The sequence below is a fragment of the Pelmatolapia mariae genome, linkage group LG22 (assembly GCF_036321145.2).
Source record: "Pelmatolapia mariae isolate MD_Pm_ZW linkage group LG22, Pm_UMD_F_2, whole genome shotgun sequence".
NCBI lineage: Eukaryota > Metazoa > Chordata > Actinopteri > Cichliformes > Cichlidae > Pelmatolapia > Pelmatolapia mariae.
Genome location: NC_086245.2, coordinates 8482596 through 8510234, shown reverse-complemented (window position 1 = coordinate 8510234; position 27639 = coordinate 8482596). Strand labels below are relative to the sequence as shown.

At 40.5% G+C, this 27639-nt stretch overlaps 2 protein-coding genes across 2 annotated transcripts; both read left to right on the top strand.

Moving 5' to 3' along the window:
* Positions 1 to 154: 154 nt before the first annotated feature.
* eloa (elongin A) lies at positions 155 to 17145 on the top strand. Its single transcript, XM_065470440.1, has 12 exons — positions 155 to 280; positions 6121 to 6177; positions 6365 to 6477; positions 6662 to 7206; positions 9265 to 9593; positions 11733 to 11844; positions 12345 to 12497; positions 13251 to 13348; positions 14086 to 14266; positions 14410 to 14539; positions 14744 to 14886; positions 14998 to 17145. The coding sequence occupies exons 1-12, from the start codon at positions 209 to 211 to the stop codon at positions 15057 to 15059; spliced, it is 1995 nt and encodes a 664-aa protein (XP_065326512.1). The 5' UTR covers positions 155 to 208; the 3' UTR covers positions 15060 to 17145.
* Positions 17146 to 18649: 1504 nt separating this feature from the next.
* Positions 18650 to 27240, top strand: pithd1 (PITH (C-terminal proteasome-interacting domain of thioredoxin-like) domain containing 1). Its single transcript, XM_065471673.1, has 6 exons — positions 18650 to 18971; positions 20801 to 20844; positions 22710 to 22787; positions 23013 to 23117; positions 24869 to 24977; positions 26814 to 27240. Exons 1-6 carry the CDS (start codon positions 18780 to 18782, stop codon positions 26913 to 26915), a joined length of 630 nt encoding a protein of 209 aa, XP_065327745.1. The 5' UTR covers positions 18650 to 18779; the 3' UTR covers positions 26916 to 27240.
* The last annotated feature ends 399 nt before the right edge of the window (positions 27241 to 27639 follow it).

Here is a 27639-nt window from a genome sequence, read left to right as displayed (position 1 = left end):
ATAATGCTACATCTTAAATGAATGTACGTGTCGAATTACATTTGACTTACGTTTTGTTTTTGTTTTGTTTTAGTTTTTTTCTTCCTGGCACTGGGCTTTTATTTTTTAAACTCCGTCGTCCCAGGTACCGGAAGTCGCCTCGTTTCTTCCCTTTCTCTGCTCGGTCTGGATCAAACCGTTTCCGGGCGACAGGGTACCAGCAGTAAACATGGCGGAGGAACTGCTGGAAACAGTGGAGAGACTTCAGTCCCGGCTCCAGGAGAACCAGGAGCCCCGAAAGGTAACGGCCCAGCAGGTCGACACGGACACGTTTGGTGGTCAGCACCGATCGTTCCGCGAAAAGTGACCGACAGACGTGAGGAAGCCGCGGTCACGGCGACGGCTCCCAGAAAGTCGTAACGTTTTTTAAATGCTGCGTTCACGGCTCGCTCTCCGACTCTGTCTTCTCACATTTCTCGGTTCAGACTGTGATGATGAAGCATCAGCAGTTTCCTGAAGTAGCAGCTTTATTTGCTATACAATGCTAATCTAATTCATTTGCAGAGTATTAGATTAGCATTGGGATAACTGTATGATAAAGAAAGTATTTAAAAAAACATTAGGAGAAAAAGATCAACAGTTCACATTTCTAATACTTCTCATCATTTCTACATGTTGAAATCATAATATAAACCATAGTTGTACTGTAAATATCTCCACTGTCTGTTGCTGTGTACAACAGATGTTTTTGATTATGATTTGGGTGTAATTTATTGTAGGGATAATGAAAGTATACACCAGGAAAATCATACCTGCCACTAATCTGACACTGATTCTGGGCATTGATGTGTTTGGTATATAAACAGTTACTCTTGCCTCCTTAAACCAATATAGCTAATAGGATTTCCATTTCTCACTCATGTGTGAGGCTGCAGCTTCAGCTGTTAACTAGGCCAGTGAGGAAGACTCACTCTATAGGTCCCTATAATGACAGTCCTCTGTAGATATGGGGGGTGTCTGTCAGTCAGGAAAACAACATGTTTTAACACTACAATGCTTATGACAGTCTCAACATGGGCCTTTAGGGAAGAATGTAAATCCAGGCATGATTGGTCCCAAGTCTGCAATTTCCTGTCTTTTTTTTTTTTTTACGTAATAATTAAACTCCACTCAAACAGGTTGTTACTAATATTTTAAACACAGTGCTGGTTATTTTTCCCTTTAGTGTAAGAGTTAAAGTTCTTTTTTTCCCCCTCTTGCACAATAATAACAGGTCGTGTACTTCCCAAAACAGTTTGTCATTCATTCAAGTGAGTTCTTCAGTCACTCAGTGAAGCAGAGACTGAAAAAGTCACTTGGATGAATGACAAAACATTTCTCCCACTGAAAACGTCACATCCAGATTAACAGAGTCAACTTTCAGGGATTTTCTTACCTGGAAGATTGAGCATGCATCAGGTCATTTACTTGTTAACAGAAGCTGCATCTGTGCCAGTCGTACACATTTTCACAGTTCTAAAATGCAACTTATTGAGTAATAGATTAACAAAAAATTTTGGCATGGTGTCGTTCATATTTGTGATTTTGTTTGTTGGGTTTTTTTTTTACTGTGTCATGCAGAAAACACCAAATTCCCTAAACAGCTCTGCATTTTTAAATCTTACCTCATCACAGTAAGAACAATTCACACAGCCTGTTGTCTCCCTGGATGTTTTCAAATCTGAATCTATTTTTTTTCAACCATTTATTTTCAGTTATAGCAAGTAATTGTAATATATTTGTATATTGTAATATATATTGTAATATAATTAAACTTATTTAAATTAGTCATACACATTGATTATATAAACTGAAAATGTCATGACCCTCTGTAGCCCACAGAATTGTGGGATTTATTTCAGAGATAGGATACATTCAATTTAAAGTGTGAGTGATACCAATATCTGATTAGATAAAAATACAATATTCTTTTGTATATCTAGATATTTCTAATCTTTAAAACACACAAAACATAAACAAATTTCTCTGACATCAGCCACGTTTAATTATTTATTTCCTTTTTTGTTGTATTTGTCTCCTGTTGCCAGCAGGAAAGGTGCAGAGCGCCCTCTGGTGGACAAACTATGGAACATCACAACTCATAATATGGTTGAATGGTGTTTCTCCCATCTCTTTACTTTCTTAACTTTCATTTATTGACCATTGTAAATTCAGACACCGATTCAAGCACTGCAAATAGCTGATATTGGCTAAGGGATCAGCCAGGCTCTAGTTAAAATAGATTAAAAATAAAAAGCTGATCATTTAGTAATTATGTAGCAGTGTTTAAATTGATATTTCAGGGACCTTTAGGGATTTTAATTGAAATGCAAATGATTGAATAAAATGTAAATGCGTGTTATTTGGCTGTTTAGCTGACAAGACAATATCTCGTTATTTGTTGCTAAATGACCATTGTCTGTTATTGCATCAATTCAAATTGTAGAGAGGCATTTACCGTATTTATGTGATTTCTTATTGTGTCTAAAGTAATCTTCTTTTTTTAAATTTCTCTTAACAATAGTATTTCAGAAGGGCGTCACCACAAACACAATCGTTTCTTAGTATCTCAGTGTGTTCCGACAGCCTGTGAAGGCACCGTGTGGGACGTCACAGTAATTAAGGGGTTTTAACTTGTTATAACGTAGTTGTTTAACCCTACGTTTTCAGCTCAGTGTAACGCTTGTCAGCTCGTTGTTAGTACATATGGATTGATTATCTGCCGTTTATCGAAGCAGCTGCACCAAACACGACATATTTTACCCGAAAACCAAACTCGAAGCTAGAGCAGTCGTTAGCCGTTCAGCTAGCTAACGTTAGAAAGTAGTGACAGCTCAGCGGCGACAGGCCTCTGAGATTTACCCGATTCTGGTTAACTGGAGCTGGGCTCCTACTCATGTCCAAACCCGGAGTCTATTGTTAAAGAAAACTGGAGATAAAAGCGTGTAAATGGTGACACACGGCCTCTTGGCTTCGCCTTTGTTTACTGCTGGTGTGTAACAAAGCAGCGTGGATGCGTGTGGTGCGTTTGCTGAGCACAAACAAGCTGCACAAGTAAAGCTTTAACTGCAAAAGAAGACGCAAAAATCAGGAGGGCAAAGGTTTTCTAACAGCTCTGCCACGTTAGGCCACCTCATCCTTTAGCAGTGATGGCGCAGAGCTGAGCGCAGATAGTGTGAGTCAGGCAGCAGCTGCAAGTTTCATATAAAGCAGGTCCACGGAGCAGATGGAGCCTCTCTACCGAGAAAATCTCAGGGAGGAAATGCACGAAAATCTGCTTTAACGCCCTTTTCACTTTTTCAGTTTTAATATATAATGAATTGTGATGTACCAGTTGTTTAAGTGACTAAGACTTTGCAGGAGAAACATACAAAAACACAAAGCCTTGCCACTAGGTCCCAAATAATGCAAACCTAATAATGCAATCATGTAATCAAGACTCACTGAATCTTATCCCTGCCTTTATCTCATCATGCCTGACTGTAACAGACTGATTGCCTTTAAGACCCTCTATAGTCGCCTTCAGCTACATCTCAGATTTTTTTGAACCGTTTGCAGCAGTACCTTGAAATCCTCGGACAGAGGACTTACGTCTTCTTCAGAGGCTCGACTGAAACCTCAGAATCTGTTACTGAACATGGAAAACGTTGAAAATGGAGAGTTAGTTAATTAATTAATTTATTTCAGACATGTACAAGTAACATTTTGAGAGGTTACCGATCCAAATACAAAGACTCAACAGCAGCCAGCTCATTACAGTCTGACTGGTCAGGAACCAGGCAAACTAAAGATGACAGAAGAATAAATATTGATAGGCGACAAAATGTTTTAAAAATTGATAAATTAGAAAAATTGAGAATAATTATTTGAAAATAGCTTAGAGCCTCATTGCATTTCATTTTAGATTATTTTGAACTGATTCCTGTGTTTTCCTTTACATAAAGAGACTTTTTAGCTCTAAACTGATCTTGGAAAAAGTGCAAATTGAGGCATAAAATGTAGGAAATTAATTGTTGAATGCTCAAAATTTCCTTGAGTTTACCCTAGCTTCCTCGGTTTATTGTTTTTTAATGTAACGTGTTTAATTTAAATGAAATGTTTTAGTTGGTTTTGCAGTCGTTGAATGGTTGTGTAATAACATTTTGTATTCTTCTAAGTGTTCAGACTGTTATTACAGCTGCCGTTCTATGGGATAACATCTTTGGGTTTCAGTAGGGATCCATCTGTAAATGTGTCGACCTTTATTTAAACTAGAAATAGTGCGGGACATTTTTAAGGCAAGCACAAAAGGGTCATCTTGTGTTACTTGTGAAGACTCTGCAGACATTAAAGAGAAAAGTTAAGAATAAATATTTAAAATTGGCACAGGAAATATACCCTGCTTCTTCATTTTATGTTTTTCTTATTCATTATGACAAAATAACAGGAAGCAGCACAAATGTATGAATTCATCACCCATGATACTTTACTCATTATCCAGATGCACTCATTCCAGTGTATCTTATATTAAGGGTGACCACATGTCCTACTTTTTACCTGGGCCTGTACAGCATATCAACCCCCCACCCGTCTAAGGTATTCAGACAATGTCCCACATTTTAATTGGCTCTGCTGAGTCTCAAAAGGAGGTGTTGTGTGGATGGATCCCTGCTGAAACCTAAAGATGATTAGCATCTGAATCCTCTGTTTTTACTGGAAAATAAAATGAAAATACAAAAGTGTACAAAGACAAAAAAAAACAAAAAAAACTTTAGCTCTTGTATATGCTCATAAGAAATTCCTCACATGGTCAATGCCAAACCAGTGCCAAAGAATTTTGGACTGCTAGTAAATACATTATACATTAACGTCTGCCTCAAAGCAACGCAAGACGAGCAAATCTCTTCCAGTGTGGATGCAAATTTAGGCCTCTGAAGGTTCTTATATGTATCACGTTACGATTACATTATGTTGCCTAGCAGTCACCTGTTAACAGGCCACAACAGTCCCAGCAAATTGACTGCTATTGTCACAATTCATTATAAGGATTGTTTTTATGACACGCTTGTGTATCTGTTTAAACCACAGGTGTCAGGCGGGCCACACACTACAGCTCAATTTAATAACACGTGGGTCAGACCAGTTAAACAGCTGTATAAAAATCCGCCTTTATTTTAATGTGAAGAAGTTCTAAATACATTTATTTAGCTGTCTTATGTGTATTTTAGTACAAAATAATAAAGTTTGCGGTCTTTCCATTTTTAGTCCTCACACCTCACAGTGTTCACTGTCCAAAGCCATTCACTGGGCTAGTTTGGACCAGGTTAGTTGAGGATGAGCTCTCAAAGTTTTTGAAATTTTTAAAGCAGGTTTTATGTGTGAAAACAGTAACAGTGGGCTAATTAGAAGCTTTAGTAAAGTTAACAGTTGTAGCTGATAAGCGTGAGCTGGTGGAAATCCAGCCTGGGCTCCTGCTGTGTGTCATAGAAGCACCTCAGGTTCAAATGGATCTGCTGGACTGCAAAGCATGAAGCACAGCAGCAGCCAAAGTCACAGCGATAATCATCATATCTTCACGTGTTCAGTATCAGGCTGAGCTCACGACCAGCAGAGCCCAACCCTTATGTAACGAGCACTAAATGTACCATCAGGTTATTCCTTTAACTGTACAACACCAACACGCCAACTCTTCTTGTGGATTAAAACAAAGGCAGGAATAATCTCCTCTGTCAGCTTTCAGGGGCTGAACGGTAATATTTACCGAAGCAGCAGCTTCAGTACCTGTTTTAGGAAAATTAATTTAAACAAACTTATTCTGCTGAATTTCAGCTCTATATTTTTATTGTTGGACTCTACCAGAGTAGCTTTTACACGGTTCTTGATTCAAAATAATCCTAATTTATCTTACACTCTGTCTCCCTTTAGTCCAACTTTCTTGTGATTGACTGTTTCTCACAAACTAAAGGTTTGAAGAGCAGGTGGTCACATCTGCAGTATTTGAGTCTTTGGCTTCGTCTAATATGAACAACCATCACTGTAACATAAAATAAGGAAAGGCTCTGCAGTGGAATCAGGACTCTTTCTCCAAATGATAAATTTGTTTTTCTTTTCTTTTTATTTCAGCTGCTGAAGACTCTCAAAAGACTCGGGGAGCTTCCTATGACTGTGGACATATTGGTGGTAAGGATGTGTTGCTTCATCACCTCCAAACTGTCGATGCAAAAATCAGAGGGAAAAAAGTGAAAATATTCCAGATGAGTGGGACAGCAGGTTGACAGCTTCCCTCCTGAACTTGTTTCTGACGAATTAAATCGCTTGCCTGGAGCTGCCAAAGCATGACTGTTAAATCTGGGAATTTCTCTCGTAGGAAACTGGAGTGGGAAAGGCTGTGAACTCCTTCAGGAAACACGAATTAGCTGGAGAAGTGGCAAAAAATCTCGTAGCCAAATGGAAGAAACTGGTTCCTCAGTCTGGAGACAGGTATCGGCTGCACACCTCTGCCTCGACATGCATGAGTTTAGCTCTCATGTGTCTGTACGCTGTGTGCTTTGTTTCTGCAATGGTCGTATGTAACGATGACTTTTCAGGACTTTAAAATAAAACCTCAAAATTAAATGGCATCATCTGCAAAAAACTGAGTTCTGTCTCCATCTTTCTTCCTCAGACCCAACAGCCACGGCTCCAGATCTCACACACAGGCTCGAGGCCACGACGCGAGTGGCAGAGGAGACCATAAACGTCCCCGAGAGCCCTCGCCTGAGGAAGACCGCTCCTACGTAGAGGAGGAAGAGGAGGAAGAGGAGGAAAGAGGCTACCACACCAACTATTCGCCCTCACCTCCTCAGCACGACCAGTACAGTCCCCCACAGCGAGGAGGGTATCACTCAGACGAATACGAAAGCCCTGAGCCCGAACCTGAACCCAGCCCGCCGCCACCTCCTCCCCCTGTTTCCCGCAAAGACGTCCGCCACACCAAACCAAACAAGGAGCCGAGCAAGAACCACCACAGCGACCGAAACCGAGACGAGGAGCGGCGGCAACGCCACGCACAGACGAGTAGCGATAGAGAAGGCGGAGGAAGTCAGGGGAAGAAGCGAAGCGGAGACCGAGAGAGACATCAGAGTCCGGTACAGAAGGCTGCCAAACACAGCAAGAAGTCAACCACGCATGACAGCAGGAAGGAGGAGAAGAAGAAAGGAGGAGATGAAGGTGAGTTCAGTACTTGTTATTAATCTCCATCTCTCTTCCACAGCATCTTTTGTCCTGTCTTCCTTCCGGTCGCAGCAGATGGCCGCCCCTCCCTGAGCTTGGTTCTGCTGGAGGGTTCTCTTCTGTTAAAAGGGAATTTTTCCTTCCCCCTGTCACTAAAGTGATTGCTCATAGGGGGTCATATGATTGTTGGCTTTTTCTCTGTATGTATTGTTGTAGGGTCTGCCTTACAATATAAAGCGCCTTGAGGCGACTGTTGTTGTTATTTGGCGCTTTATAAATAAAATTGAATTGAGTTTGCTGGTCTTCACAAGAGCTACAGCGCCTGCCTATGTAGGCAGCTGCCCCGAACCACTGCAGGAAACAGTAACCAGCTGCTCAAGTAACTTATAGCAGTGGTTAATCTAAAAAAACATCTGCAGAATTATGAGCACTTTAAAACAGTTTAAAATTAAAAAAAATCTGCAGCTCGCTGAGACACCTTCTTGTTGCCTTGCTTGTGGGCGCGTACAGGTGACTACATCACTCGAGTCTCATTTGAATAACAAATTAACCTTTTAAAAGCAGTGGACCAGTCTTTTTAATCTTTAGAAGACTGTAGTCAAATATCAGGTTCACAGAAATAATTTTCAAGATCCCAATTTATCGAAAGATACCAAATATGTCAGAATTAATTTGTTACATGTAGCCTGAATAACAATTTAAACTATAATTACACCATCTTCTCCTCACTAAAAGCCCATAAATATCTTACTGAAAGATAAACATCTTCTTGTTGTACTGTGTAATGTTTTATTTATATGAAGGAAATAAGCCACGAGATTTAGGGGCACTTATATAATCTTCTTTCTGTCATTTAATTCTTGATTTCTGTTACTTATACCACAGCCAAAACAATTACTATAGAAGGTTAAAGGCAATCATTATGTGGTCATTTGTGCAGCTCTGTGCAACAGGAAGGTTGTGTGTGTTTTATCAGCTTGGATCAAGAAATATGGCCACAGCACAGAGTGACATCCTGTTCTGAGGAACTGAGCGATCGTAGAAACAGCACGAGAAACTCCTCTGACAGGAAGTGACAAAGTGAAATTTTCAAACCAAACAAATGAAACTGTTTCCTTGTTTGGTTCATTAACCACAGCATGCTGGTGTGAAGCAGAAGATGAGTGTGTGTTGTTAGGTGATTGAGTAATTAGTTAGTCACTAGTAATTAGGAGTTAACAATTTTTATAATGTAATAATAATTAAAACTTCACTTATGAGGAGGCTGTAACGGTCCGTTGTGCTGGAGGGAGCGGAGCGTGTCGATTTACCGGTCGGTCTGCGTCCTCACCCTCACCTATAGTGATGATCGTTGATGCAATCAGCAGAAATGAGTTTCATCTAAAGGATGCCTGGGCTCTACGTTAGAGATCGGACAAGGAGACGCTGTTCCTCCACATCGAAAGGAGCGAGATGAGGTGGTTTAGGCATCTGACTGGGACGCTTCCTGGACGCCTCTTAGGTGAGGTATTCAGGCGTGTCGGTGTTGGTGATGTCACTGTTGGTGCTCTTGCAAATGGCGGTGCGTACAAAAAATTATGGTCTTGAGGTTATGTCAGTTTGTCATGCACCTCTCGGTTTTTAGCTCATCTGGCCAATAAAATAAAAATGCTTATGCTGTGGCGAAGCACCCGTCTGTCTGTCCGTTCACAAGAATCACTCCTCCTCCTCAGGTTTTAATCTAGTTTACACAGAGTGGTCACCTAATGGGTCTTCACTGACATTGTGCTCAAAGGTCCAGGTCATATTTGTTGTTTTGTGAGCAGTAACATGTGAATTGTGCCGCACCGTTAGCCAGATAGCCTACTACGTCATCCCGATTGTGGCTTGAACCTCCAGACAAGAATTCCTTTGATTTCTTTGCTTCCTGCCTTAAATTCTACTCTTACAAAAGTGCTGATGTCCATAAATCCAAAATAAAATCCTGGATTAAAGTCTTTGTTTTATATTTGTCATTTGTTGAATATTTTAAGAGAAATTAATGCAGTGTAATAAATTATGATCTTCATCTTTTAGGGCGACCACGAGTGCCGAAGGACTCTCCACCTAAGGAGGAAGAAGAGGACTTCGAGGTGCCCACCATGTCCTTCGAGTCCTTCCTCACGTACGACGCCCCGACGTCTGTGAAGAAGAAGAAGAAGACACCATCAGCTTCATCTTCATCGCACAGTCGGCCGTCTCACTCCTCCTCGTCAACGTCGTCTTCCCATCGCACACGAACACCTCCACCTGCATCCTCCTCTTCGTCCTCCTCTTCCTCCAAAGCCCGCAAGGCGAACGGCGCTCAGAGTACCAAGAGGACGCATTCGGGGACAGCGGTGACGACGCCATCGAGAAGCAAGGAGGTGCCAACTTTAAAATATGTTATTTGTCTTTTTATTTAATCAACATAGAAAATCAGCAAAATGGGGAAATTTGTCAGGTCTGTGCTATGCCATGATCTGTTCAGCTATTGTAAAGAAACTCCTGCTTAACAGTGTGAAAAGGTAAAACTATACCTCTAAACGGTGTTAAATCGTCCTTAAGGATGACTTGGAGAGTAGAAGAAAATGACTGCCAAAACCCAGCGCAGATCTCTGATAGCATCAATGAGCATTTTTTTAATTTCAAGCATGAGTCAGTATTTGATGACTCAGCTTTAGTTTTCAGGGTGTAAACGTACTTTTCTAACCTTGGAGTGAGCCGTAACTCAAGCTCCTTCTGTGAGCATCTTCTGCAGCTGTCAGAGTTTTTCAGTGAGGATACTGCAGCAGACATTTGTGTAGGGTTCCTTCTCTTCATTGATAAAGACTGACAGCTCAGAGGGTTCATCCACTCATTGTGACATTAAAGGCGCTGCAGTGATTGTAGAACTTGCTGCTTGCTGCCGTCGGTTTTGCAGTTAGAACTCTGATGGTGTCATGTTGGTGAAAACATCAGATCCGTGAGATGCCTTTAGCCTGGGCTGCGTTTTTTTCGCAGAAAGCTTAGTTTTGCTTTTATCTTGTGGGATTTTGTTTCCTAGCAACAGTTGATAACTCCAGTGTCAAGGTGATGAAGAGAGAAGCAGAAAGTAGAAACACCAACCACAGATTGCAGATACAACATAGGTGTAGCCTCCGGGTCTGAAACGTGAGGTCTGCACAGGAGTGCTTTAAACCTGCATTGTTCATTATAACGGCCAGCAGGGGGCGACTCCTCTGGTTGCAAGAACATGTTTAACTTTGTAAAAATCTGTGGGAAAATTACCTATAAGCCCACATGGTTTATGACTTCAGTAAACACTTTAATGATTCATTTATGGCCTAAATCGCTAGTTTAAGGTCTTATTTAATAAAAAATGTTCCTCATTTTGTAAATTATGATGCAACTGTGAGAAATACAGATGATAAAGCAGAGAAATGCAAACAAAGGTCAGTCCATGTTTATGCTATGTTAAACTAACCGTGTACTGGAAGAGCTTCATATTCAACATAAACAAATAAGAGTGTAAAAAGCATCTTGTGCAAGTGTCAAATGTTGGACAGTATTAATACGATTCATTTCAAACTTATTTATATAGCATCAATTCTCAATAAGTCACCTCAGGGTGCTTTTATATTATAACGACCCTATGTTATTACGGTAGAATGAAAACTCGATAAATAAGCCAATCCTCGAAAAACAGACACTTGGTGAAAGTGGGGAGGAAGAACTCCATTTTTAATTAAAGGAAGGAACCTGCAGCAGGGACAGTGAGAGGAAGGTATCGGCTGCAACAGTTGAAAGCTGGGTCTCCAGCTGGAATACAGCTGGAATAAAGCAGTTTCCAATGAAAGAGTTCAGTTTAAAAGCTTGATGTCAGAGCATCAGGTCAGCAGCACAACCAGGAGGATGCTATTGTGTTTTACTGGCATTCACAAGGTTCTGCAACATGAGTTTGTCAGACTCAATGTTCTTGATTGTTTGAGAGAGAAGGTTTAGCAGAAATGACCTTAACTGTGGAAACTCTTGGCCACACAAACACAATCTTTACCTCCTACCTCCCTATGAGTTCATCTATTTCCCCAAAATAAAAACAAAGTGGATGTTTTACAAAAGCAAAATGATAAAGAGCAGCTCATGAAACCATCTGAATGTGAACAAGAAGACGACCTTAAACGGGGGATTGGCCAAATCTTGAACTTGTTGAACTCTCCTTTTTCTGAGTAAATCCCTCACTTTGATGAGCTGTTTCCACATCACTGCATCCAGTTACTGTGCAGGTTTAGTATCCATCTCATACCACAGGACCAGCATTCATTTTAGAGTAGTGCTTCTTCTTCTGTCATATTTAGATTTTCTTATATTGAGGTCTTGACTTTTGTTTGTATTTTTTGTTTAATTGAGGCCCTACCTTACCTTTCTGAGTTGTTGTTACCTTTCTGATAGTTTCAGCCAAATAATGAGTTGTTTCTGATTATTTGGCTGCTATAAGTCATTTCCCATCTTTTGGGATGAATAAAGTGTTTCTTATCTTGTTGTAGGTTTACGAAGCTGTGCCGACTGTTCCTGAAATCCAGCTGCCAGCGATTCAGCCCAATTACAGACCTCTGCCCTCCATTGACATCACACCGCTGTCCCCTCAGAGACGCAAAGGTAAGGCCCTCGTCCCCAATATCAAAACTTTTTCATTATGTTGTTTCTCCTTTAAGTGCTATGAGGACACCAAACTCTGGCATCAAAAAGGTGAACCCTTACATGAGTCTTTCTGTGCCTGTATTTGTGCATAAATTAAGCACCTTAAAATGTTTTCTTTCTTTTTTTAAGTGGTTGTTGTTATAACTTAGAAACAATTACTTTTAGTTAACTTTTTGACATAACGTCGCACTTCATGCAGAAACTTGAGTGTGGTTGTGGCTGAGGAGCAGGTGAAGAGCGGAACCGCTTCTGACTTAATGACAGATGCTTTTTAGACTTTTTTTCCTCATTCTGTATCTTTGCACTTCTGAATCAGGTCACACATGCAAGCGATTTCTCACATTCGTGCACATTGCGATCTGATCTGGATTTTCTTGCCAGCATCAGCATATCTGCAAACATTCTTCCTCATCCTCTACATTCAGGCTCACTCTGACGTTCACTCGCTTCACTTTCAGTTCCTGTGTGCAATGAAGAGGATGATGCAGGCTTCACGGGGAAGCGGTTTAACTCCAAGATGGTGGTCTACTCAGGATCGAAGACCACCTACTTGCCCAAGATGATGACGCTGTACGAGCAGTGCATCCGTGTCCTGCAGAACAACATCGACTGTGAGTGGATACGCAGTATTTTTCTCAGTCTCTGAGCCTCCCTGCAGGTGGCAACAAGGGCCTGATGATGCCACAGAGTTTGACTATGAATATTAAAGCTGATGAGAGGAGTTTAATTTTATCTAAAGTGTAGTATAGCATGTTGTTTTTGAAGTTTAATTTCTGTGTTTTACTTTTATTTCTCTGCCTGCTGCTTTTAAACAACTGCGGGTTTTTACGTTTTAGAGTTTTTAGTTTCATCACAGAGGTATGTGATTGGTTTGATCTGTTTCCCTGTTTGTTAGCAGGATTACTCAGATAGTGATGGACTGATTTGCAGGATAATTTTAGCAATGTAGGTCTGGGCCCACCTTGGAACAGAATAGATTTTGGAGTCTCAGATCAGGGTTAGTTTTTGTGTATTGAGAAGTTTAGTTTCTCTTTCCCTTTATGATAACTCTAATAACCTTGCCGAGTTCATGAATAGCGTGGGGACAATTTCATAGCCTTGAAGGTGCTCTTGTTTTGCTCTTCACTCACTGTGATGGTCTGTGTAGGTGCCAGGTGATCAGAGCTCACAACAAAGGATAAAAGTACAGCAGAAAGTCTCCACAGTCTTTAAAAGTCAGTATCTACTCATCTGTGGTCCTTGCCTGAACTCCACCCACCTGCTTTTTGTGTTGTTGAATAGGAACGTGTCTACGGTCTGCAACTGTGCATGCACATGAACAAAAAGTGTAATCCCACCCTGACGATGCCTCTCTGCTCTTTCAGCGATCGCTGAGGTGGGAGGAGTGCCGTTCGATATCCTGGAGCCGGTTCTGGAGAGATGTACCCCAGAGCAGCTGTACCGCATCGAGCAGAGCAACCAGGTAACATGTCAGACTTCAGTGAACCTTTTAATCTTAAAGCTTAATCTGAGGAAGGAGCGAGGAATCGAAAAATGTTCTTAAATCCAGTGTCATGGTTTAAAAATTAAAACATAGCCACAAAAATAGCTAAAAAGTCTCCATTGACCTCTTTGATTTTTATCCTTCAGCCATAAAAGACTGATGGGATATTTTTATCACCCCGTTGTACCGCTAGGTGAGCGGCGTGGACACCCAAGTTTGTGAATGCGATAACTCGAGAACAAGGCGATGTAAGAGTTTCAGATTGATATCATAGGTGTATCTACTAGGAGGCTGAGTGCTAGCATTGGTGGCCACCGGTATTTTTATAAGAAGTGAAAAATCTAGAGAATTTTCACTTCTTATTTTATTCCACTGAAATAGAATTAAAAGGTGGATGAATTTTTCAGCATCATTTGCTTTCTTTTTCCAAACTTTGTTAAAAACTATCAAGCTGTATTTTATGAAACTTAGGAGGATGAACTCTGAATGGCTGCTACACATGTAACAATTTTACAAGCAGAGCAGTTATTCATCATTAAAGTCGGTCGCCTTTCTCTTTGTCTCCATCTTTTCTGTCTGGCGCAAGTTTACAGCTTTCCAGAAAATATTATAAAATATAAAGTTGGGACGTTGAGAAAGTTGTATTAATGTCACTTTTTATCATGAGAAATATGGGTATACATCCCTTTTTGAAGTTCCTTCTTGCCTCCTTTTAGTGGTTCACGGAGGAATCGGACGAGCTGTGGATGCGTCACTGTCGGCGCGACTTCAAGCGGGAGTCTCCGCAGGAGTACGAGTCATGGAGGGAGTTGTACCTGAGGCTGCACGACGAGCGCGAGGAGCGACTAAGGATGCTCACACAGAATATCACGTCTGCGCATGCCAACAAACCCAAAGGTGGGACAAGCTTTTGCAGTTAAAGCGCAAAAACAAAAGCTTTGGGGGATTTTCTGTTTGTTTCTGCAGTTATGATTTATGATCATTTTTTATATTTTTAAGGCTGTTGAGTGTTTGACCGAGAGTGTTGTTTCCTCTAACAGGACGTCAGGTTAAGATGGCGTACGTAAACTCTGTCGCCAAGCCACCCCGTGATGTTCGCCGCCGACAGGAGAAGTTTGGAACCACCAGTGGTTCGACAGCCAGCTCCACAGCAGCTGCAGCTCCTATCAAGTGAGTACAGAATAAGATCAGGGAGAAACTGAGAGGATGTTTAGAGATTTCCTGATAAATATCACAGACTGAGTTTTAAATCACGAGGTGGAAGATCTTCTCTCCACATCTGCATCGTGTTTATTGATGCACACGGCTGCAGACAGAGCTGTGTAGGGTTTTTTTTAATATTCACCACAGTGGCTTTCTTCCTGTGTCCTTCAGAATAAGACCGGCTACCACTGACTACTCTGGAGAATCAAGCCAGTCATCTTCCTCCCAAAACAACCCTTCCCCCGCTGGTTCATCCCGCTTCTCTACACCGAGCGGAGCAGGACACGCCGCCCGGGAAAAACCTCAAGTCAAAAGTAAGTCTTCCTGAAAGCACCATTGAGGATTTCTTTTTTTTTTTCTGTGTGTGTGTGTGTGTGTCTTTTAATCTAACAAATCACTTCTTCCTGTTTCCTTCTTCCCCACAGAAATCGCCCCCATGATGGCCAAAACTATCAAAGCATTCAAGAACAGATTCTCCCGCCGGTAGTGTGAAAGAGACTGAATGTATTTTATGTGATTTTAATTACAGTGTAGCGGAATTGGACTGGAGACCCTCCAACCCTGCGCGCACACTTTCAGCCCCGCAAACACATCACATGAACTTTGCAGTATTTGTGGAAAAATGGTTAACTTCCTTTTTTTTCTTTGTTTTTTTTGTGGGGGGGGTTGATGTTTTTTTTCTGTGGTGACGTCTGTTTTGCGGGTCTTAAATTAAGTATTTAAATCCTAAACGATGGTACACATGGTAGAAGGACACACACAAACACAGTCAGTCTGTTACTGAATCATGTTTTCCAGCAGACGGTTTTTAAAGAAAGAGTTTTTGGGGGAATTCTTGCTGCGAGGTTAGATTAGAGGATTTTTCTATCGCTTTCTCCGGCAGCACAAAGACTGGAAAGAGGGGAGCAGCTCGTTTTCAGCTGTAACAAAATCAGCCCCAACAGAACCTTTAATTGTCATTAATTAACATGTACATTTGTACACAGCCAAAACGTGCACAAAAAATTTGTGACTTTTTAAAAAATTTGCCTTAAACCTGCATTCTTTCTAATGGCCAGTAGGGGGCGTCTCTGAAATGATATTGTATAGAAGTCCATGAGTAAATTCTTCTAACGTGATCCGTAAACTCAGTTAACATTTTCCTGAAGAGTTTATGGACTCAGCTGCTAATTTTAAGTCTTAATGAATGAAAAATAAAGTTAATGCTGTAAATTATTTTTAGTAAATAATTTAAATTATTTGTGGGTGGCCAAGTCACTATGTTAGCCACCCGAGTTTTAAAACTCTCAACTCAGTGCTCCACTAACCAGTGGGTGATGTCATGATGGCCACATCCAGCTTTTATATACAGCCTGTGACTAATTGCACTAATAAATTTGTTTCAATTTATTTTTTTTAACCCCTCACCTGTAAAAGGCTGACAGTGTACTGTCATCACTTGGGTGGCAGGGAGGGCAGCGTAGGATTTTGAAATTGATAGCATCGGTGCATCTACTAAAAATCTCAGATGATTTTAAATCTCAGTGACCTCGACCTCAAGGCCAGGGCTAGAGGTCAAGTGTATGAATGTGATAACTCAAGAAGGAACTCACCTAGGATTTTCACATTTATAGCATAAGTGCAGTATTTTTACTGCTGTGACCAGACATTGAGCATCAAGGGCTCAACCTTAATGCAGTTAATAACTGAATCAAGTTTTCCTTTCATAAATAATGTGGGGGAAAAAAAAATTTGAACAAAGTACCATTTCTGCAAAAGCTCCCCATCTGGTCAGAAACGTTAGACTTGACATGTAAAATGTTAATATTTATGCTTGATTTTCTCTTTTCATAACAATTAAAGAGATTACATTTGTTAAACAATGAACTTAAACGTTTGTTTTTCTCCCTTGTTTCCTGTCTTTGTGCCAAGCCAAGCGGTTCATATTTATCATATGAAAGATGATAGTTTTATCTGTCTTTAATCAAACTAGTAATGAGCATATTTCCCAAAGTGCGAATCTTTTCCTTGTAAGGGACAGAAAAAGGGCTCTTATTTTAAAAACAGTCAGCTGTTGTTTTCCCTTATGACCAAATGATACACTACAGTGGGAAACTTTTACACTTTTACTCTTGTTTTGTCTCTTAATCGCATGCACCGTGCACGTCCCGACACCCGAGACATCAGCTGGATGGTGGGGGGCTTTAATCATGTTTTGCCTGGTGCATTTAAAAAAAATGTGTTTGGGTAAGACGAAAGCACAGATGAGCGTGCGGCGTCGTAGACTTACTTTAACCCTCCTGTGGCTTCAATTCATGTTTCCCTGCTGTCGAATGTGTGCTTCCCTGTTTTTATCTGCTTCACTGTGACAAACTGATTGAGTGAGGGGAGATTTGGAAGAAGAACCATAAGTTGTCTGCAGCTGCAGTCCATGATGATGATGATGATGATGATGAAATGTATTTATTTTCAACACTGGGACCTGGCACCCCACAACATGGGCCTGAATGGAAGTAGATTACAAATTGTAATTTTATTAGATTTTAATAAATGTTATATGGTCATTTTTATTAAAATTGACTTTTTTCCCTGAAGCTGTTTGTGTGGGTGTCTCTGTGTCACTCAGAAAGTCTGCAGTGCAGGAGGTTTATCAAACTACCTTATATTAACATAAATCTATATTTTTTCTACTGTTATTATTCTTAACGGCCAGCATCACTTTTAGTAGTTCAGCAATCGCTGACCGTATTACAGGGCTCAACATGACTAAAAGAATGAGAGACTGAAACGTTTATTTAAAAAACTGAAGCAGGAGCCTCCTTTATTTTTGTTTTTAACCTGTATAATAGTCACTGCCTTTTACACATAACTTCTCCAGATTCCTTGTAATGAACGTGTTTTTGATATGAGGACATCATTAAATCCATGTTTTTGTACATTTTGCTTTATGGTGATGTCGCTTTTATTTTTACGTGACACTTGTAAACAGTTTGCGACACTACCGGCGTTTGGTGGTAAGACTCGTGAGCCAATCTGAGAGCACATCGCTTGTGTTTTACTCTTCGCGTCGTAAAGTGGCTACATTGTAGCAGATGACAATTTCCTGTGGGGAGCTTTTTCTTTTCGAAATAAAGTGTCTTGAAAACTTATAAGTCCCATTGAAAAAACTCTGTTTGCGGTGGAAAGCTGAACTCACTGAATATACCAACCATTTCTTTTCTTCGAACTAAGACTAACCCTTTCTTTTATAACAGTCAAAATCAAAGGCTCAAGATTCACATCACTATGCTGAACATCTACAAGTTCAATTAAATAATCATTTTACTTTAAAGGATCTTTATTATTGGGCCACAATACATGGACATGCAACACATTAGATATCTTCTCACCTACAAAATGTACAATACACAGTATCTGAAGCACATATGAAGCATTTGAGTTAAATTCTAAAGGTTTTTATTCTGTTCACCACATTTTAATTTTAAAATTGGCCATTTTTTTTTAAAAAACTTCTCAGTCTTTTAAGTCTCAGCTGCATAATTGGATGTTTTTCTCATGGTTATTAGCAATTTAAAGGTTCAGAAAGGGAATCTGGTCAGAATACACGAAAAGAATCTGAAATAATTCAGTGCAAAAAGGTTTGGTTTTTTTTTTTGTTTTTAGGATGTTGAAATCACTGCAGTAATGATATTGAACTGTGGAAAAGACACGTACAGACTGCTCATTCTGGAAAGAAAAAAAAGGTTAGACCTTATTTCAAATTTACAGAAAGACAAAGTTACTGCTTAGAATGAGAAGGATCAGTCAAAAAAACGAATAAGAAACTATTTTTAACGGTAATCAATGTGAGACAGGTGATTTCAATCACACGACAAAGGAGCACTTGAGCTAATCAGTGAGTTTGAAAAAAATTAAAGGAGATGTAGAGATGTAAAAAAAAAAAGTACTTAAAAAGATTTTTTTAAGGTATAATTCAATACAGTTTTTTTTTTTCACTGAGTGATAAATAATGCTAAACCACGTTTCGGATTGACGCGAACCTTTGAAGTTGTATTTTGAAATCCTTGCACCGGAACTTACCTCGTGACTTCACGTAACTTGACGCAGACGTCACTTCACTTCACGCTTCCAAGTGAAACTTGCTGAGCTCATTTCACTTTATAAAAACGCTCCAGCGTGAACGCTACGTTTTATTTCTACCGGCCGTGATTAACGGAAACCAGCCACGATGTCCGGACACGGGCATGATCACGGGCACGGCTGCGGGTGTGAGGGTGAGCACGAGCCCGCGGAGAGGGGCCTGGAGTACGGACTGTATCAGAAGATCGACCTGGAGAAGCTGCAGTGTCTCAACGAGAGCCGGGACGGAGACGGCAAGCTGGTGTTCAAACCGTGGGACCAGCGGAACGACCGGGACAAGGTAACGCCTCTCCCCCGGGCAGGTGTCCAGGTAGAGCGCACGCTGCGAAGCTGCGCAATATCCAAACTAAACTTTGCCGAGCTTTGAGGTGCAGGTTCATTCTGCTCATGGAGTCAGCAGCTGGACTTCAAGTCCTGTAACTTTACCAGATATTGATCTATGAAGGTAAAGTATTGATTTTAGATTGGTTTGTAAATGGGTCCACCAGGAGCAGGGCAGCAACCACGCGCAAAAGACACTGATAGAAACAAAATGGTCATAAAGAGAGAAAAAACATTACCACAAAGTGATCACAATAAGAGAAAACGACCACAGAATTGCCTTAAAGACACACAGAGAGAGAGAGCATCAAAAATGGTTAGAATTAAACAACAAAAAGACATAAAATGACCCAAGAGGCACATAAATTATCCACAAATAAAGCGTAAAATTAGCACATAAAACCATTATGTGATCACAGAAGACTCGCATAAACTCAATAAAAGCCGCAGAAGAATGTCAAATGACCAGAGACATATAATGTGGCCCCCGAGCAATAAAATTGAAATGCAAAGAACAACCACAAAAAGAAGCTCCAAGTTGCCTTAAAGTAGGACAGAATAGCATTATGACCATTATAAGAAAAATCTGATGCGTAGTGACTTCAAAATGTCCAAAGTAAAAACAAAAGAAGCGCATAGAGGTTTAAAGCAATCACAGGTATTTATAAAATAACCAGAGAGTGAAACTTGACCACAGAAATACCTTTAAAAATACAGAGAAAATGGTTACCACACAACTAAGAGACAAAATGACCACAGTCAGGTGCATAAAGTGTCCACAAATAATCAAAGTAATGGGTAAAGCAACCAAACTGAGACGTAAAACAATAAGTGATCTGTAAAGTGAGCACAAAAGTCAGAAACAAGACTCAAAGCACCTGCACAGAGACACAAGAAATTACCAAAAAGACACTCGAAATAACCACGAATTTACTTAAAATGGCCTTAAACAATCAAAGTAAGATACAACATGACCACAGAGACGCGTGACAGGATCACAAAAGTGCAAAATAACCATAAAAGACCAAAGTCAGGTGTGAAGTTACTGCAGAGAGCAGCAGGAAAAAAAATCACCAAAACTGGACCCAAATTGACCTGTCAAGTCAACAGCCAAGGACCCAAATCTGGAGCTGAGGGGTTTTAATGTTTTCAGTCTTTTAAGAAGTCGAGAATAAATGTGGAAAAAAAACTGTATGCTTTCCACCACAGTTAACTGATCGTATGTGGAGATTTTTTTTTTTTTTTTTTTTTTTTTTTTAAAAGACATTTTAAAAATCATAAAAGGTGATTTAAAAAAAATAAATCAAATCTGTTTTCTGAAATAATCATGACAAAATGAGTCACATTTAAATGGAAAACACCTTGAAGTCTTAGAATTTCTCAACAGGGACTTTAATGAAACCTCCCACACAGTCTTACCGATCCAAAAACACTGTTGTTGACTTCAGATATGAAATATTCTCATATGTCATTTATAAAATATTTTTAAAAATAAGCCACATTTGACTCGGTGAGCTTCACAAGAAGCCTCGGGACAGCTGAGGAGGGATCAGCCGACCTGCTTTGTGAATATTGTTGTTTATGATTTTACACGTCCCACACAGCTGTCTGCTGTTTTTTCACCTGAGCACAATTTCAGTGTGAGACATTGTTGTGTCCGCTTTAATTTTAGTGAAGCTCTTAATCAGATTATAGGCCGACGTGAAACTGGTGACGTCATATCAAACACAAACATCTGCGGCTGCCTCTGTGTTCTGTAACCATGACGCCTTGTTTTTCTGCTTGTAGTTTGTGGACAGCGACGCAGATGAAGAGCTGCTGTTCAACATCCCGTAAGTCCGAAAATGATAATCATCATCATCATGCCTGTTCTTCTATTTCTGTATGACACAAAAACACTGTATGCGTCTCGATGTGATTTAGTGTATAAAATCTGCGGGCAGAGACTTTTTATACTTTTAAAATACAGAGAAGTGTAGCCAGCCCAGTACTTTGATTTGATCTAATTGATCAAATCCCCAGAGGATGAATCTCAGCAGTTTAACCTCTCTTGATCTATCTGCTCTTTCTCTGCCATCAATTTGATGTCTCGGTTTTTAATTTTACATTAAATTTATTTTATTCCATCCATCCATCCATCTTCTTCCGCTTTATCCGGGGCCGGGTCGCGGGGGCAGCAGCCTAAGCAGAGAAGCCCAGACCTCCCTCTGCCCAGCCACCTCCTCCAGCTTATCTGGGGGAACACCAAGGCGTTCCCAGGCCAGCCGAGAGATATAATCTCTCCAGCGTGTCCTGGGTCTGCCCCGGGCCTCCTCCCGGTGGGACATGCCCAGAACACCTCACCCAGGAGGCATCCTTGTCAGATGCCCGAACCACCTCAGCTGGCTCCTTTCGATGTGGAGGAGCAGCGGCTCTACTCTGAGCCCCTCCCGGATGGCTGAACTTCTCACCCTATCTCTAAGGGAGAGGCCAGCCACCCTTCGGAGGAAGCCCATTTCCGCCGTTTGTATCCGCGATCTCGTTCTTTCGGTCACTACCCACAGCTCGTGACCATAGGTGAGGGTAGGGACGTAGATCGACCGGCTTCGCTTTTACACTCGGCTCTCTCTTCACCACGACGGACCGGATTTTATTTCTTTTTTAAATTTGCCAAATTAATTTACCAAATCCATCATCATGTCAGAGTTTCTGTTTGCACATCAGAAGTCTGTAGCATACTAACGCACATGTTGCAGATGTGAGACATGACAAATGGCTCAAAGGAGGGGTGTCAAAGATGAGGCCCGGGGGCCAGAATCAGCCCTCTAAAGACCCCACTACCCCGCTGGATAAGGACCAAAGTAATCAAGTAATGGATAAACAGTTAAATGTTTTGACATCCTTGGTTTTTAAAGGGATTCTCTTTTAGTCATGGGGCGAGCAGAAGCTCGGGGTTCAGGCAGCTCGGAGTTTCATTAATGTGTTCATCTTCTACAGGCAGCACAGTTCTCAGGTGCCCCTCAGCAGGCTTCCTGAAAGTGGTCAGTTAGATGAAGATGGGCTTTTCAGGACAGAGAGGCTGTATCAGTCATTTAGTCAGAGCCTGTATTCACAAACATAAGAATCTTCTAACTTAGGCTAAAAATGTCAGCATTTTAAATCAGTCAACAATCAGCCATTCAGAATCCTCTAATAATGAATTACTGTGATTATGTGAACTACAAATTCTGCCTCCTCACTTTGAGTGGCTTTTCAGCAGCACTACGCTTTTTGTCTTCCTGACATTTTCTCTTTGCTTTAGAGCCTCTTCAGCTTCTTCGAGTCCTCTTCAACACTTCTCTCAGTATTTATCTTAGGAGTTCATGTAAGAGATAAAACAATTTGTAATTATCTTTTATCTTTACCAGATTTAATGCCCAACTATTAGAGGGATTCTTAGAAAACTTCTCAGTATTAACTTAGAACTTCACCAGGATCTACTTTGTGAATACAGGCCCAGCTCCAGTGGATCCCCTGAATGAAAAATATGGAGCAGCAAAGGTCCCCTTTCATCAGTTATATATAAAGTTTTAGCCCTGACTCTTGTAATTTTAAACCAAAGCTGGTTCTAATTTCATTTCTTTGTTTTCCCAGCTCTGCATTTGTTTATCATGACAGCTCCTGCTTAAGCGTCTCTGCGTGCATCTGCACCAAAGTAACCGTGTGTCATCTCTTTCAGTTTTACTGGCAGCGTGAAGCTAAAAGGCATCATCATCTCCGGAGAAAATGATAGCTCTCATCCAGCTGAGATACGACTGTGAGTGCCTGTCTCTGTGAGTTATTGCAGGAAAACATAGATGGAAACTGGAGGCGGTGCATCTACATGGTTTGGTCATCGTTTTCCAACTTAGACATGATACTTTTTCTATTTAAGAAAGGAAAACATTAACATTTTAGCTGATTTGTTGTAAGTTGGCTTGATGATGGTGTCTTTTGGCTAAATTGTTGAACTTTTGGGGGTTTTTTTTTTTGGTCTTTTCAGCTACAAGAACATCCCTCAGATGTCCTTTGATGACACCGGCAGAGAACCCGAACAAGCTTTCAGACTCAACAGAGATCCTGCCGCTGAGCTGGAGTACCCAACAAAGTGAGAGCACGAACGCCAGTAAACAACAGAGTAATACCCAGTAAAAACAAACAAACAAAAAAGCTCCTGCACTCCAGAAAGATGGATGTTAATCTTTCTGTGGAAGAGCTATAAAACTCATCACACTCACTGCTACATTAAGCATCCAGTTTAATAGCTGCAGGAAGAAAACGCCCACGCAGAAGACGCTTGATGTGTAAATCGCTCACTGCAGTGCACGTGTTAAACAGACATTTTCGTCCAAGTTGAGAGATCATCATCACATTATTCTCACTTTTCTGTGGATTCATGAAAAGCAAGTTTTCCAGTGTGTTCTCACGCCACACGTAACCGACTGCCTGCGTCTCTACATAATGCAGAAATTGTGTGTGTTGGTGTGTTTTCAGCCGAGGTTCAGGGAACTACAGTATGCAGATGAACCTCCTACATTTTGAGCCGAATTCGCAGTACTGAGTTGGTCTGTTTGAGGTGGCTATGCAGAGTGACGGTTTAGGGTGTAGGACGTCCTTAATTAATGATCCCCACACGCCCGGCTGGGGTGTTGAGGTTGAATGCTGACTGGTTGTTCATCATGGGAAGAATGGGTGGGGGGAAAAAAAATCAGTAAAGATTTTAAGAAAGCAGCAGTACAGAGATAGACGGTGGCTGTAGTGGACATTTTTCCTTTTTAACACTCAGTTTTACTCCATTTCAAAGACAGTGGCTGTGTCCAAATTCAGGGGCTGCATCCTTCAAAGGAGGCTGGGTCCTTCGAAGGATGCAGCCCCTGAATTTGGACACAGCTGTTATTTATATATTTGTATATTCTGACTTAAGTTGGCTGAACGATCAACAACAGCACAAGCGAGAGTAACCCACAGACTCATTTGTTCTTGACACTGCCCCCTAGTGACAGTAAACAGCTCCAACATGCTGGAAAAAAGCCTTTTCTGCCTTCAGGAAGTCAAAATTTTGAGATACTATATCAAAATTTCAACTTACTGACTCGAACAACTGAGAAAATAACTTGAGAATTTGAGATAATAATCTAAAATATTGATGAACGGATGGCAGAACATGCTTGTTTAAGTGGAAGAAACAAGCTTGCGTGCTAATACACTTTCTATTCATTTTCATTTTCTTTTTCTTTTCCCCACTCACAGACTTCTTTCATTTTCACTCTGGTTAGGTGTGGGCACGAAAACATTCACCCCAGCCTCTTAAAACTACTTAATTAAGAGTAGGAATAGAAGGTGAAGTTCAGTTAAAAACACCAGTTGGGAGGTGGCCTGTGTTTAATTGAAATTTAAATAAAATTAGTTACATTTTTCAAAGACTATGAAAGCCGTTATGAGCGTTAATTTTGACTGAGGTGGTTTTATTTTGGTTTGGTCTTTCCTTCCTCTCTGAAACTCGAAGTTATAGCTCTGACAGTCTAACGGCTTTCGTTATGTTCGAGCTAAGATGACTGATGCTTGTTGTGAAACTTAATCTGGTCAAAGAAGCGTTAAAAAGATGAGAGGAGCCAGTTCTTTCACTTGTCTGTGTTCTTCTGTAGCATTAACACGTTCATTATAAATGTCATGAACACACTTACTTCATCCCATCATCCTTAAAGTTTCCACCACTCTGCCAGTTTCTCTTCATAGACTTGTATAATATTACATATAGTTCTCACACTGAGACCATATGATGGCTTTCCTGGAGTACATTTGCATTTCTGCTGTCTTTGTCTTTAACTAAAGGCTCTCTACTTCTCTCTCCATGTCTAGAATCGCTCGTTTTTCCAACGTTCAGCACCTCTCCATCCACATCTCGAAGAACTTTGGAGCAGAGAGCACCCGGGTGTACTACATCGGCCTCAGAGGAGAATATTCAGAGGTTAGTCTCAACTCCAACAACGATAAAGAAAAGCAGTGTTGATGAGCTGCTTCCTGTGTTTCTCTTTTCTGATCAACTGAGGTGCTATAAGGGATCATTTCAGCATGTTTATTTGTCATGACTGTGGCTTTAGTTTTTTTTATTTTTTGCCCATGTTTCACTGGTTGAGTCATAATTTTGAACCACTGTTATCAGTGACTATAAGAAGATTCTGATGTAGGAGAACTATTCTGTTAGTTTTTTTGTTTGTTTTTGGGGGGGTTTCCCCACCTGTGTTAAAAACCCCAAACTTCCACTACATGATGTTTATTTCTCGAACTGTCGCAGTGAGGCTGGTTCTCTAAAATCCACTGAGGCAGAATCTTCCTTCAGGGTGTTGTCTGCATTTCCACCTTTTCCCTGAAGGTCCTCTGAGAGCTTCGCAGTTCCAGCTTTAATGAGGACTAAATGTTGGTAACCTCTGTGTGACTAATCTACAGCAACCACAACCTGCAGGATAATCATGTTTACACTTTCCTAAGGAGGAACATTTGCAGGACAATTACATTAGATTACATTAAATTAAGGTGGGTGCACCTAATAAACAGACAGGTACAGTTAGGTTGTAACCTATGCGTCATGGAAACAGGATACAAGTGTCTATGGATGACGCTGTTTGGCTTATTTATCATCTTATGTGCGAGAATCTATAGTCATGGATGTTTCCAGGAATCAGTTCTGATAACATTAGTTTTATTCTGGCATTTCAATGCTTGATTTGGCCATTTGCTTCACACCATTAGTACACTCAAACAGGATTTATTTATTTTTTTGTCACTTATCCTCAGGGCAGCAGATTCATTCCCGAGTATTTTGCCATCTTTCTGACGTTACAGAGTCTCTGTGTGTCTGTCACTTGGGGTGATCCTGTGATAGCACTTTACGCACATTTCATATTATCAAGACAAAACAGTCATTTCTGTCCTTGGTATTATTCCAAAATATTTGTTGCCTCCATGCATTATTTGGTAGACAGCATTATGTGTTTGTTTGTTTGTTTGTTTGTTTTCTTCTTCTTCTTCTTCTTCAGATGATTTTAAGATTAAAGGTGTCTTTAGCTTCCTGATCATCACTGAAGATCTAAACATTTAACTATCGAATGGAAATCACTGAAAATTAGTTAATGATTAATTTATCAGCATGTTTTGCAGACGTTACTCCAGCTGAAAGCATTTACAGGTGACTGGAGAGATGATGGCAGAGAAACATTTGCAGGCACTTCATGAAGTATTTAAAGCTCTTTGCTTTTTGCCCGCTTTATTGTGTTGTTCCTCCAACAGGTTGTTCCTTAAAATGCATGGGTAATGGTTATTATTTTTCTTTTTATGTACTGTTTTGTTGTTAGCCTCTACCCCCCCCCCCCCCCCCCCCCCCCCCATGCATGGGTAATCATACAAAACGAATGTTGGATACCTTTACCTGATCATCTCAGTGTCCTCAAGCTCTCACTGCTTGTTAGATCGCAGTGTATGTATGTCTATTTACTCTAGCTCCTGCTCAAAGGGTAAACCAGTCTGAACGAAACGGCACAAACGGCCTCTCACATACATTAATTATTAATGTCCTACGTTCTGTGTTTGCATGTCCTCCATGTATCCTCCACGTATCATGTTAGGCGTACGTCACCCGTAGAGAACTTCACGTTCATCAGCATTTGTATCTGTGACAGAGTCTTGTTCGAGTCGCTGCTAAAAGCGAAATAAAGACTTTGAAAAAGTATTTTCTTTTCTTTTTAACACTAAATCTGCAGTTTTAACACATTGTGTGAATTGTTTCTTCCTGTTTGCTCCTCTTAAGGCTCACAGACATGAAGTGACCATCTGTAACTACGAGGCCACAGCAAATCCTGCAGATCACAAAGTGGAGAGCATCATCCCGCAAACCAACTTCATTTCCTGAGAGCTCAGAGAGATGAGGAGGAGGAGGCTGTTAAGGGTTGTAGTGACATCATTCTGACCGTCACAAAGTCAAAGATGAGTTTAACGCTGCGTACTGGCAGGGTGGTCGAGATCGACCGGGACTGAGCACCGATGTCTGAAGACCAGTGGAGCTTATATGCGTCTGGAAGTGCTAAGATGTATGTCTGATTTCTATGGCAATAAAGGCTTAATGTTGACAAGCACCTGAATAATAAATGCATGAAACATTTCAAACTCAAAGTCTGCTCTTCTCAGTTCAATTGAAAGATAATCACCTCTATAATAACATTACAGGAACTCAGAAATAAAACATTAAAACCTGAAAATTAAACCAAACAAAGTTGTTTTTTGTATTTTATTAAAGTCCTGATTGCCAAGTTTACACCTTGGTTGAAAAACTAGCCTCACACAAAAAGGCTTTCAGGTTTAAAACCTATTAACTAACATACGTAATAAACATACACATACCAATTTTAAGTTATTGGAGTTGCTTAAATAATTTTAAAGACTTTTGTAAAGCCAGCAAATTGTTCTTTATCAACTGGAAGATATTTTGTGCCATCTAGTGGATCCTTTTGTCACCGCAGGCATGTTTCACCAGCATTGAAGAGCCTTTTCTTACCTAATACATTTCTTTCTCTTCCGTTTGTCTCTACAATAATATCACAGTCCTTGTTTGAGTGAAAGGAAGTTTATGAAATCAG

What these genes read in the sequence shown, in the direction of transcription:
- eloa (XM_065470440.1), top strand. Translation starts at nt 209, where the DNA reads ATGGCGGAGGAACTGCTGGAAACAGTGGAGAGACTTCAGTCCCGGCTC. An exon ending in GTTCCTCAGTCTGGAGACAG is followed by an intron (nt 6,478 to 6,661) that starts GTATCGGCTGCA and finishes TTTCTTCCTCAG; the next exon opens with ACCCAACAGCCACGGCTCCA. An exon ending in GTCCCCTCAGAGACGCAAAG is followed by an intron (nt 11,845 to 12,344) that starts GTAAGGCCCTCG and finishes CTTCACTTTCAG; the next exon opens with TTCCTGTGTGCAATGAAGAG.
- pithd1 (XM_065471673.1), top strand. Translation starts at nt 18,780, where the DNA reads ATGTCCGGACACGGGCATGATCACGGGCACGGCTGCGGGTGTGAGGGT. An exon ending in CATCCAGCTGAGATACGACT is followed by an intron (nt 22,788 to 23,012) that starts GTGAGTGCCTGT and finishes TGGTCTTTTCAG; the next exon opens with CTACAAGAACATCCCTCAGA. An exon ending in GAGCTGGAGTACCCAACAAA is followed by an intron (nt 23,118 to 24,868) that starts GTGAGAGCACGA and finishes CTCCATGTCTAG; the next exon opens with AATCGCTCGTTTTTCCAACG.